At 33.9% G+C, this 13,213-nt stretch overlaps 1 protein-coding gene across 1 annotated transcript in view; it reads right to left on the bottom strand.

Annotated features, from left to right (window-relative positions):
* LOC140148387 (battenin-like) overlaps positions 1-13,213 on the bottom strand; it is a 34,612-nt gene that overhangs the window by 12,095 nt on the left and 9,304 nt on the right. The window contains exons 7-10 of the mRNA XM_072170315.1: positions 12,791-12,876; positions 3,735-3,807; positions 2,835-2,975; positions 1,147-1,285 (exon numbers count right to left, since the gene is read on the bottom strand). Coding sequence (XP_072026416.1) covers positions 1,147-1,285; positions 2,835-2,975; positions 3,735-3,807; positions 12,791-12,876 — 439 coding nt within the window. The remainder of the gene's footprint in view (positions 1-1,146; positions 1,286-2,834; positions 2,976-3,734; positions 3,808-12,790; positions 12,877-13,213) is intronic.

Consider the following 13,213-nt stretch of genomic DNA (forward strand, 5'->3'; position numbering starts at 1 on the left):
TCGTTGGTCGGCACAGATCGGTGCCCTTAAAGTGAACACAAAGCTCCGCATATGTCGCTCATTAACAGGGCGATTGCGTCAATCTGAGCAAGAGAGTGCCATTCTTCTCTGAAACCCAGTGTAGAACTTTGGTATTTACAGTATATGAGAGCCTAATGTTTGTATAAGGTAATAATTATAATAACCCAATTTTTAAAAATGCCTCCTTTGGCCTACATGAACCAGACCGTGTCACATATATGTGAGCCATCACATCAAAAGGGACCTCTTGGAGAGGAAAATAAAAATTGAGTTATTCATACAAGATGAAAGCTGATTATCTTAGCTTTAAAATGACACCATTTTTATGGGTATCAGATGTGCCATTCCCAAAAAATTATCAAAAAATCAAATAGAAACATGCCCAAACTTGAAAATAATGTTTTGAGAAAAACCGGTTTTAAAATAAAGGTTTACATAAGAAGTGAATTGACATGGGTAATTTATTTTTACATTTGTGTAAATTTTATTAATATTCTGGGTATTTCATATTGATTTTCTTAAAATATCCACTTCAAAGTTTATGTTTATGTAGAAATTGAAAAATCAACATCGGACATAATTTTGAGTATGTGTAAACTTCAACGGCCTGTATCTCAAAATGCCCAGTGCCGCGAAGAGGTCCCTTTTGATGTGATGGCTCACATATGACAAATCGTAATGTGACATTGGACACAAAAGTACCATACCATGGTCATCTTGATGGTGAAACATCATAAAAAGCAAGAAAACCTAAATAACATCCACAGAGGGTCAGTCCGCTCTCAGCAGTAAAAGCATAACTTATCTGTGGTAAGTCAAATGGAACTCAACATTTACATTTCTGTCCATATTTGGTGGTATGTGGTGTGATCAAGCAAAATCAGTTTGAAGTCAGTCATATTCAATATTCAGTTTCTTATTGGATTGTAACAAGCATTTGTAAAGCTACATTTTGCAGAAAACCCCATTGAAATTGAACAACCAGTTCAAAAGATATGAGCAATTAAAGAGTTTCCAAAACAACAGGAAATATTTCCTCTGTTGGGCTAAATCTCAAAATCAATATTTCTGACTTCGGACTAATTTTGCTTGATCACATCACATATATGTGGGTGTAAATTTTACCTTGATAGCTTGTAATTTGTTGTCAACACTAAGTTTATTTTCCACACGTCTTGGTTCATTATCTAGAAGAGGTTCTATATCATCTCGTGAAGGACGAGGAAGATTGGCAAATGTCTTCCTGTCAAGAATCACCCAGAAGCTGTATGAAAACAATGAAATTATCAAGCAATTTGAATAAAATTGACTTTGTATTCATACCACTAAAGCATGAGTTAAGAAAATAAATAATTTCAAGCAGCTAAAGGGATCTGGAATATGGGATTGTGGGATATGAGAGCACATCAGACATATCAAATTGCATTTTGAATACGAAGAATGTCTTTCTGATATCAAATAATTTTCATTATTTTAAATTCACGATATAATACAAAATTTATGACAAATTAAAACAAATTTGATATTTTTCACATTTTTGATATATAACATTCCTCAAAGTAAATTTTATAAATCTAATGATATATTCTTAAAGTGTATGTAGCTGGGAGGAAAAGCCGACGATCAATTGAAAATTTTGACCTTTCATATTGAAGATATGGATTTTTTCCCAAAAAGACCTATTTTTTTGGTGTTTTGGGAAAAAATCCATATCTTCAATAAAAAGGTCAAAATTTTCAATTATATAAATTTTGAATCATTTGCCATAAAATGTGTATTACATTGAGAATTTCAAAAATTCAAAATTATTTGATATCAGAAGGACATTCTTCGTATTCAGAATGCAATTCGATATGGCTGATGTGCTCTAATGTCCCACAATAAATACTGTCCAAACGTTCATACCCCTTCCCTTAATAAATCCCCTTAATATTGACCTGACAGGCTGACACAATCATTTTATCTAGCAAAACTTTTGCTATTTTGAAATAAATGGTGCTGATACTGATTGTTCAATATCAGGATAATAATTCACTTTGAACATGGGCTTTGTAACTGCCCATACATCCATTGCAAAAGAATGGAAGCTTCAACTTCTCCGGCTTGGGTGAAACAATAAAATCATCTGCTAAAGACGCTAGTCGACCTAGCGAAAACATTCCATGTGATCATAAAACAATGTAGTGCTAAAGTTTTAATCATTTTATCTACCACAAAGCATGAATATCCACTTGAATATCCACTTATATAATAAAATCAAGGTTCTTCACAAACATTACTATTTAGGTATAGGTGACCCCGGAGTGACGTCACAAGCCGTTGACCTCCGTTGACAACAAATCAGATTCAGAAGTCAAATTTGTAGTTAGACTGTGGTTTGTCCCTTTTCAAATCGGCCAAAATACTACCATTTCTATAACTTCTCGACATGGGGCCTCCAGCCAACAACAAAAATAAAGACTCTCCTCTACATGTTCATGTGTTCAGCTTAACATAAAATGCAATTTTCGCCAAGTATTTAACCTTTATTTTACCGAAATCGGCCGAGAAATTTGCTCGATTCGAGGTCAAAACAGAACATAAACAACTGAATGAGCTCTGCTACAAGTCTTCAAGTAGTCGCTCAGCTGCATGGTCTATTGTTAGTTGAAAAGCGTACGTGTAGCCTACTGTAGCGTCATGTAAAATAAGTACCCGGATGACCGGGGTGACCTATACATAAATCCTTATAGCATAATTATATTTGAAGAAATTAGTCACAGCATCACAAGGAACCAGCATATAAATATAATATTGAATGACTGCATTCTTACCTGATTCCTTCCAAGACTGGTATAACCAGCATGACAAGCAGAGTGTTTCTGGGAGATAAAATCATGGTGAGACCTGCATAGGAAAGTGCTCCAAATAAACCTGCAGCACCTGTACCTGATGAGTAAGTCGACACAACATTCCTGTAAAGAGGGAACAAAGTGAAGGCATAATATCATGCATCCCGAAAACCATAATTAACAGGGGTTTTTTCTTCACTTTTCCTTCTTCTTCTTAAAGCCATATTATAACATTTCTGTAAAAATAGATTAGTATTTATTTTCCATAAAATGTTAGCTTTTACTGTCAGATATGTCCCCTTTTAATTTTGAGCCGAACAAGTGAGGTAAAGCATAGATAATTGGAATTTACTACTAGCGCCCATGCATGTTACTTCCGGTTGTAATACGGTACGATCCTCGGGCTGTGTGTGTATGTGTATCCCGCACGCCGTGTACGTACTGTGCATACGTGTTTGACTAATATTTCCATCGTAATAATAAAACGCCGGTTCCATCGTTTTATTCAAAATCTTGGATTTTGACAAAACTACAGCACCTAAAGTCTTGATTTTTGCAGAGTATCTTTAGTGACTAAAGTACATTACAATTGTGTAAAAACCAGAATTTAAAATTTTTTTGAGGGCGTTCTCCTCAGCAAATGTTATAATATGGCTTTAACTAAAACTGGTTTTGCAAGCATTCTTCAAAGTGTGATCAGAGTAGACTGACCATCCCCTTCTTATTCAATATTCACATGTTCTGTTCATTAACAGCAGCCATGTTTGAATCAACCTCAAGCAATGTATGCAGCTTGCTGGGCTTTCATAGCTCTCTGATTATCTGTTCCCAAGGCATAAACATTATAATGTATAGTGATGAATGAAAGAACACAAAACTTACTTGTGATAGTAAGATGTAAGACTGATGAAGGTGAATTCACCCAAACCACCACTGATACTAGCAAACACGACTCCTGCAATTAAAAAAAGTCAAAATATCATACATTTACATATGTCGCAAATAACGCTAAACTCTTGAATTACAAAATATAATATGTGACCTTCATAATACTAGCATGAAGCTCTAGCCAACTGACCAAAGAGACTCGCTGATCATCTGCTTTCCTCCCAGCTACATATACTTTAAATAAATATCATAGATTAAAGAATTTTACTTTGAGGACTGTTAAATGTCAAAAATATCCATTTTAATTAAAATGTGTATTATATCGCGAATTTCAAAAAATAAAAATTATCAGAAGGATATTCTTCATATTCAGAATGCAATTTGATATGTCTGATGTGCTCTCAAAATACTGCACATGTTGCTACCAGATCCCAGGTGGTGGTCGTATTGCATTCTCTAAATTCAGTAAATTTTCATTGTCAACCGTGTAATTGAATGGGATTATTTTGAAATTTTAAAACGCTTGAAATATCACAAACAAATATGCCTATGTTAATAAATAATATAAATACAAGCTAAAACCGTTGGGGTTCGATAATGGACCCCACAAAACTAACCGAGTACCGTACTGACGCGAGTATAGTCCCACCTTCGAGTAAAGTCCCACCCCCAAAAATAAAAAAATTCGGCTTTGGAGTGTCCCAGGACCTAGACCTTAATGCTAGGATCATTCATGGTTGACCTAAAAAAAAAAAAATTCAAGATGTTTTGTATTTTTAATATGAAAATTGATAATTTGTATTCATGTCATATTCTATTAATGATTTCAAAATGCATTCAAATTCAATGCATTTTGAAATCATTAATAGACTATGACATGAATACAAATTATCAATTTTCATATTAAAAATACAAAAACATCTTGAATATTTTTTTTATTTTTAGGTCAACCATGAATGATCCTACAATCAACGAAAAAAAGTCTTGAAACGCTTATGTGTAAATAACGGAAAACTGTCACCCCCTCTCCCCGTGCAATGTTGAGAAATACCAAAGTCTTCAGCGGTTTCCCAATGTGTTCCAACATTGATTGATGGGGAGAGGGAAGGTAAATCATTGTTGTAGATGTCATGCTTGTTCCCAGGCAAAATATACGTCATTTCCATGATCATATGAAATTCTGCAACGGAATTTCGACAGAGTGTACCAAGCGTGCCCAAGGACTTTTTTCAGAGATTGTCTCTGCCGAATGCAAAATATTTCATCTAAATTTCGTTTTTGTCTCATAACTCAAAAATGGAATGTCGTATGAGCTTCTCATTGCACACGATTTGAGAGTGGATTATATGCTTTGGAATCATAACAAAATTGTTGATAAAGAAATTGGTTTCTTTAGGAATTGGTCACTGGAATCACCCACTATGCTAATATACACACATTTCGTAATTATAGCTATAAAATGCTCTAAAATGTCGTTTTTGTCCCATAACTCAAAAACAGAATGTTGTATGATCTTCATATTTCACAGGATTTGGAGGTAGACCATGTACTTAGGAATCATAATACAATTGTTGATAAAGAAATTGGTTGGTTCAGGGAGTGGACACTGAAACACCCCATACCCTAACATACACGCATTTAATGAAATTTTTATGCTATATCTCAAAACCGAGAAATCGATCGCGGCTCTAAGGTGCATGATTCCGAGTTGTTTAATTTATTTTTGAAATTAATATTTAAAGTTCACCTTCATAGCACTTGTCAGATAGGTGAACGAACGTTATAAAACAGAAAAATGAGTTTTAATTAAATATTAAAACCGCATGTACGTTAAGATTGTAAGGAAGTCAATAATAAACTACGACTATCTTCAGTAGATAGCATTAACTTGTTTTTGACATGATGTAACAACTATCTTCAGCAGATTTGTGCTTCACATTTTTGTGTATGGGGTGTGTGTATAATGTGGGGGTGTGCGCGTGCGAGGTGTTGGGCGTGGGATGTATGTGAGGTAGGGCGGAGGGAGTTTGTAGGACTATTATAAGATCACATTTAAATCGCAAAGTATTTCATTTGGGGGCTTTTGGGAAAGAAAGAAAGAAATAATTTAATTAATTAATCAAACATAGAGAAAGAAAGGAAGAAAGAAAGACAGAAAAAATAAATCAAAAATGTATACTTCATGTATTTATAATAAACAAATATTTTCACCGGGTTCACCGTCGCAAATAATAAATGAAACAGAAAAAGTAATACCGCCTGGGAATCGAACCTAGGACCTCATGTTTACAAGACCTATGCCTTAACCACTCGACCACGTGAGCTTCGTGATTAAGCTGCTTGCAATTTGAACATATAAGCGGTCACTTCAACCTTTTTCCACGTTCATGTTTTTATTTATGTCAAATGTCTTTCGTTCATTCATTCATTAATTCATTCATTCATTCATTCATTTTTCTTTCCTTCTTTCTTTCTTTTTTCTATCTTTCCTTTTTCTTTCTTTCTTTCTTTCTTTCTTTCTTTCTTTCTTTCTTTCTTTCTTTCTTTCTTTATTTTTAATAAAAAGAAAGAAAAAAAAGAAGCATTGAAAATAATGAATGCATAATTTAGCGATGATTCACGCATAATTAAAACACGAATAGTCAAAGGGTGTAAAGTGTAAACCCATAATGGTAATCTGTAATGGTAAACTGCTGCATTGAATAGCGTGCATACTGAGCAGTTTGCCCTGCATTGATATTAATATATACGTATAGATATTTATTTCAATTCAAAATGGCAAACTGTTAACAAATGTCATAAATGCGATCAATTTGTCATTCCTTTTGTATTCAAACATTCTCAATTGGTGTAGCCAAGGTAAACGAACGTCAGGCTCCATGAGATACGGCCTAAAAACCATAAAATGTGGATTTTGGACCATTTTGTCATTATGGTAAACTGATCCACTTTGCCATTTGCACTATGCAGCTTTACACTTTCCCGATACCTGACTACTATAAAAGACCAAAACTGATTACTTCGATTATGAAATGGCAGCGTGGCGAACGGCTTAGTCCTTCGACTGGTAATCTTTTGACTATTCATTGATGCGAATGGTTCGAGTCCCCGTGGTGGTCGATTTTTTTCTTTAAGTGTATTCAATTGTTGTTTTCTTTTTTCTTTTTTTTTTCTCACCGCAAAAGCGTATCTTATTATAAGATTATCTAAGTGAACCATGCCAAAACAGTATATTTCTGAAACCAATAGTTGAATCAGAGATCTTGAAAATAATCAACAAATTCGACCAGAATAAAAGCGCAGGTCATGACGACATAGGAAACTTTGTTGTAAAAAACTAGCTAAAGAACTTGCTCAACCTCTTACAGCAATCTTTAATTTGTCTTTGTCAACAGGATATGTTCCTACCCAATTAAAATTAGCTAAGATAATCCCTATCTATAAAAAAGATGATGCCGAGATATTCTCAAATTACAGACCTATATCACTTCTGCCGGTTTTCTCCAAAATCCTTGAAAGATTGATCTTTAATAGAAGTGTTGAATTTATTAATAATAATAACATTCTCAATGATAAACAATTTGGATTTAGAGCCAATCATTCCACTCAAATGGCAATTATGCATCTGGTTGATAAGATAAATAATGCAGTAGAAAATGATGAAACTACTATAGGAGTGTTTCTAGACCTATCAAAAGCTTTCGACACTATTGACCATAGTATTCTACTTCATAAATTAGAACATTTTGGATTCAGAGGAATTGTTTATGACTGGTTCAAGAGCTATTTAAGTGATAGAAAACAATATGTGAACTTCAATAATAAAAATTCCAAATATAAAAGTATAATTTATGGAGTCCCTCAAGGCTCAATATTAGGTCCTTTACTATTTATTTTGTACATAAATGATATAACGAATACCTCGAATATATTAGACTTTGTATTGTTTGCTGATGATACGACAATTTTATACTCAAGCAATGATATTGCTAATCAAATGTCATTAATAAATAAAGAGTTATCCGAAGTGAGTAACTGGTTTAAAGCAAACAAACTTTCTGTAAATGCTAGTAAAACTAATTACATGATTATGGGTACCCCTAGAATGACTTCGATAAATAATTCACAAGAAAACAGAGATATTACTTTGGATGGTACAAACTTGCAAAGGGTAACCGAAACCAAATTTTTAGGTGTAATTATCGATGAAAATCTCACATGGAAAAACCATATCAACGGAATCTCAAAAACAATCTCACGGAATATAGGTATGATAAACAAGTTGAAATTTTTTATACCTGGGCGTGTTTTGCACACGCTTTTTATTGCACGCTTGTCTTGCCTTATATTAATTATGGTATACTTACATGGGGGAATGCATGTAAAACATATCTTGATAAAATACATTTGCTCCAAAAATGGGCCATGAGAACTATTTCAAATAGCCATTATCGAAGCCATTCTGGACCACTATTTCATAAATTCAATATGCTCAATATATATGATATATTCAAACTAGAACTAGGTGTATACATGTATAAATATTCTATTAAACAACTGCCATGTTCATTTGACAGTTTCTTTCTAAAACGATCCGATATTCATAGCTATCACACAAGAAACAGTAATAAGTATAATCAAACAAGAAACAAGAAAGTATTCACTGATCATTCAATCAGGACTACCGCCCACTGTTATGGAATTCCCTGAACGATAACCTTAAAGTAGCAAACTCAATCAAACATTTTCGAAACAAATATAAAAAACACCTAATCTCATTTTACAACTAGTTCTTGGAGCCCCGTTTTTGTTCGTGTGTGATAGGCTTAATATACTATGCTTGTTTGTTGTTGTATTAATTTAGTTCTGTAAGGGGATGTTCAATGCTGGCCTTATTGGCCTTTCGATCATCTCCTCCATAATTGTCTTGTTTTATTTTTATGATGTTGAATTTCTTTGTATTTTGTTGTTTTTTATTATGGAAATAAAGATTCATTCATATTCATATATAAATAATATTCAGAAATGAGTTGTTTCAAATTGTTACATCACAATCGTTCTGATTCGTTCGGATAAGCCTATACTCAGCAAACGCAAGTTTTACAGAAAACATTTACATGTTGGATTATATTATAAAGGGTACAGAACGTTTTAATAAAATTCAAAAACATTTTGGAAAACATGCTGCAAAACATTGTAATATTTTTTTAAAACTATATTTGTAGTGTTTTTGAATTATGAGACAAACACGAGATTTTAGTAATAATTACGAAATGTGTGTAATTTAGCATAGGAGGTGTTTTCAGTGACCATTCCTAAATAATCCAACATCTTTATCAACAATTTTATTGTGATTCAAAGGGATATTATATACTCCCAAATCGTGTGCAATATGACGCTCATACAACATTTTGTTTTTAAGTTATGGGACAAAAATGACATTTTAGAGCAGTTTAGAGCCATAATTACGAAACGTGCGTTGTTTAGCATAGAGGATGGTTTCAGTGACCACTCCCTAAATAAACCAATTTCTTTATTAACAATTTTGTTATGATTTCAAAGCATATAATCCACTCTCAAATCGTGTGCAATATGAAGCTCATACGACATTCCGTTTTTGAGTTATGACACAAAAACGAAATTTAGATGAAATATTTTGCATTCGGTAGAGACAATCAACGAAAAAGTCTTGAAACGCTTGCGTGTAAATAACGGAAAACTGTCACCCCCTCTCCCCGTGCAATGTTGAGAAATACCAAAGTCTTCAGCGGTTTCCCAATGTGTTCCAACATTGATTGATGGGGAGAGGGAAGGGTAAATCATTGTTGTAGATGTCATGCTTGTTCCCAGGCAAAATATACGTCATTTCCATGATCATATGAAATTCTGCACGAATTTCGACAGAGTGTACCAAGCGTTCCAAGGACTTTTTTCGTAGATTGTCTCTGCCGAATGCAAAATATTTCATCTAAATTTCGTTTTTGTCTCATAACTCAAAAATGGAATGTCGTATGAGCTTCTCATTGCACACGGTTTGAGAGTGGATTATATGCTTTGGAATCATAACAAAATTGTTGATAAAGAAATTGGTTTCTTTAGGAAGTGGTCACTGGAATCACCCCCTATGCTAAAATACACACATTTCGCAATTATAGCTCTAAACTGCTCTAAAATGTCGTTTTTATCCCATAACTCAAAAACAGAATATTGTATGATCTTCATATTTCACAGGATTTGGAGGTAGACCATGTACTTAGGAATCATAATACAATTGTTGATAAAGAAATTGGTTGGTTCAGGGAGTGGACACTGAAACACCCCATACCCTATACACGCATTTAATGAAATTTTTATGCTATATCTCAAAACCGAGAAATCGTATCGCGGCTCTAAGGTGCATGATTCCGAGTTGTTTAATTTATTTTGAAATTAATATTTAAAGTTCACCTTCATAGCACTTGTCAGATAGGTGAACGAACGTTACTAAAACAGAAAAATGAGTTTTAATTAAATATTAAAACCGCATGTACGTTAAGATTGTAAGGAAGTCAATAATAAACTACGACTATCTTCAGTAGATAGCATTAACTTGTTTTTGACATGATGTAACAACTATCTTCAGCAGATTTGTGCTTCACATTTTTGTGTATGGGGTGTGTGTATAATGTGGGGGTGTGTGCGTGCGAGGTGTTGGGCGTGGGATGTATGTGAGGTAGGGCGGAGGGAGTTTGTAGGACTATTATAAGATCACATTTAAATCGCAAAGTATTTCATTTGGGGGCTTTTGGGAAAGAAAGAAAGAAATAATTTAATTAATTAATCAAACATAGAGAAAGAAAGGAAGAAAGAAAGACAGAAAAAATAAATCAAAAATGTATACTTCATGTATTTATAATAAACAAATATTTTCACCGGGTTCACCGTCGCAAATAATAAATGAAACAGAAAAGTAATACCGCCTGGGAATCGAACCCAGGACCTCATGTTTACAAGACCTATGCCTTAACCACTCGGCCACGTGAGCTTCGTGATTAAGCTGCTTGCAATTTGAACATATAAGCGGTCACTTCAACCTTTTTCCACGTTCATGTTTTTATTTATGTCAAATGTCTTTCGTTCATTCATTCATTCATTCATTCATTCATTCATTCATTCATTCATTTTTCTTTCCTTCTTTCTTTCTTTTTTTTTTCTTTCCTTTTTCTTTCTTTCTTTCTTTCTTTCTTTCTTTATTTTTAATACAAAGAAAGAAAAAAGAAGCATTGAAAATAATGAATGCATAATTTAGCGATGATTCACTTAATTAAAACACTTAATAGTCAAAGGGTGTAAAGTGTAAACCCATAATGGTAATCTGTAATGGTAAACTGCTGCATTGAATAGCGTGCATACTGAGCAGTTTGCCCTGCATTGATATTAATATATACGTATAGATATTTATTTCAATTCAAAATGGCAAACTGTTAACAAATGTCATAAATGCGATCAATTTGTCATTCCTTTTGTATTCAAACATTCTCAATTGGTGTAGCCAAGGTAAACGAACGTCAGGCTCCATGAGATACGGCCTAAAACCACAAAATGTGGATTTTGGACCATTTTGTCATTATGGTAAACTGATCCACTTTGCCATTTGCACTATGCAGCTTTACACTTTCCCCGATACCTGACTACTATAAAAGACCAAAACTGATTACTTCGATTGCGAAATGGCAGCGTGGCGCAACGGCTTAGTCCTTCGACTGGTAATCTTTTGACTATTCATTGATGTGAATGGTTCGAGTCCCCGTGGTGGTCTATTTTTTTTCTTTAAGTGTATTCAATTGTTGCTTTCTTTTTTTTCTTTTTTTTTCTCACCGTAAAAGCGTATCTTATTATAAATAATATTCAGAAATGAGTTGTTTCAAATTGTTACATCACAATCTTTCTGATTCGCTCGGATAAGCCTATACTCAGCAAACACAGAGTTTTACAGAAAACATTTACATGTTGGATTATATTATAAAGGGTACAGAACGTTGTAATAAAATTCAAAAACATTTTGGAAAACATGCTGCAAAACATTGTAATATTTTTTTAAAACTATATTTGTAGTGTTTTTGAATTATGAGACAAACACAAGATTTTAGTAATAATTACGAAATGTGTGTAATTTAGCATAGGAGGTGTTTTCAGTGACCATTCCCTAAATAATCCAACATCTTTATCAACAATTTTATTGTGATTCAAAGGGATATTATATACCCCCAAATCGTGTGCAATATGACGCTCATACAACATTTTGTTTTTAAGTTATGGGACAAAAATGACATTTTAGAGCAGTTTAGAGCCATAATTACGAAACGTGCGTTGTTTAGCATAGGGGATGGTTTCAGTGACCACTCCCTAAATAAACCAATTTCTTTATTAACAATTTTGTTATGATTTCAAAGCATATAATCCACTCTCAAATCGTGTGCAATATGAAGCTCATACGACATTCCGTTTTTGAGTTATGACACAAAAACTAAATTTAGATGAAATATTTTGCATTCGGTAGAGACAATCAACGAAAAAAGTCTTGAAACGCTAGCGTGTAAATAACGGAAAACTGTCACCCCCTCTCCCCCGTGTAATGTTGAGAAATACCAAAGTCTTCAGCGGTTTCCCAATGTGTTCCAACATTGATTGATGGGGAGAGGGAAGGGTAAATCATTGTTGTAGATGTCATGCTTGTTCCCAGGCAAAATATACGTCATTTCCATGATCATATGAAATTCTGCACGGAATTTCGACAGAGTGTACTAAGCGTTCCAAGGACTTTTTTCAGAGATTGTAGCATTTAGGTCTAGGTCCAGGGACACTACAAAACCGAAAAAATAAAAAAATAAAAAAATATTTTTTTTTGAAATTCGAGTCTAGTCCCACCCCCAATTTTGAAAAATGTTCACCCAAAAACGGGGACTATACTTGTGTCAGTACGGTATATGGAAAATGCCATATGGCCGGGCGGTTTCACAAGTTGCCGGCTCAATCATGCCACTCGCCGCCTACCAGATCCCTTAACTTACCTAATAAAGTGAGTCCAACCACTTGTGATAAAGATACAAGAACAAAACATGTAACACCTGTGAGTATACAAAATGCCACACGAATACTGCAAAACAAAAGAACAATTACATTGTCATTATCATTTATGCGAATCATATGTGACCCCACGCCACAACTGAGCCCGGATGTCGCCCCTAGACCATTTTGAGGTTTTGGCATACTTGCAAAGGCCATACCATAAGCTTTAAAAAAACACTTCAACCAGCTTCATAGCATATCTAGAAGAAAAGTTATGGTTGTTCAAAGGTGTCACGGTTTCAAAACGCAAAACCGAGAAAACACAGTTTAAAGTCAGGGGTTTCAAAATTTGCCAATTTTAAATGATTTACAACTTTTGACCATAGGAACCATTACCTTCCATACATGCTATTACCACCAAACTT

The sequence above is a fragment of the Amphiura filiformis genome, chromosome 3, assembly GCF_039555335.1.
Source record: "Amphiura filiformis chromosome 3, Afil_fr2py, whole genome shotgun sequence".
NCBI lineage: Eukaryota > Metazoa > Echinodermata > Ophiuroidea > Amphilepidida > Amphiuridae > Amphiura > Amphiura filiformis.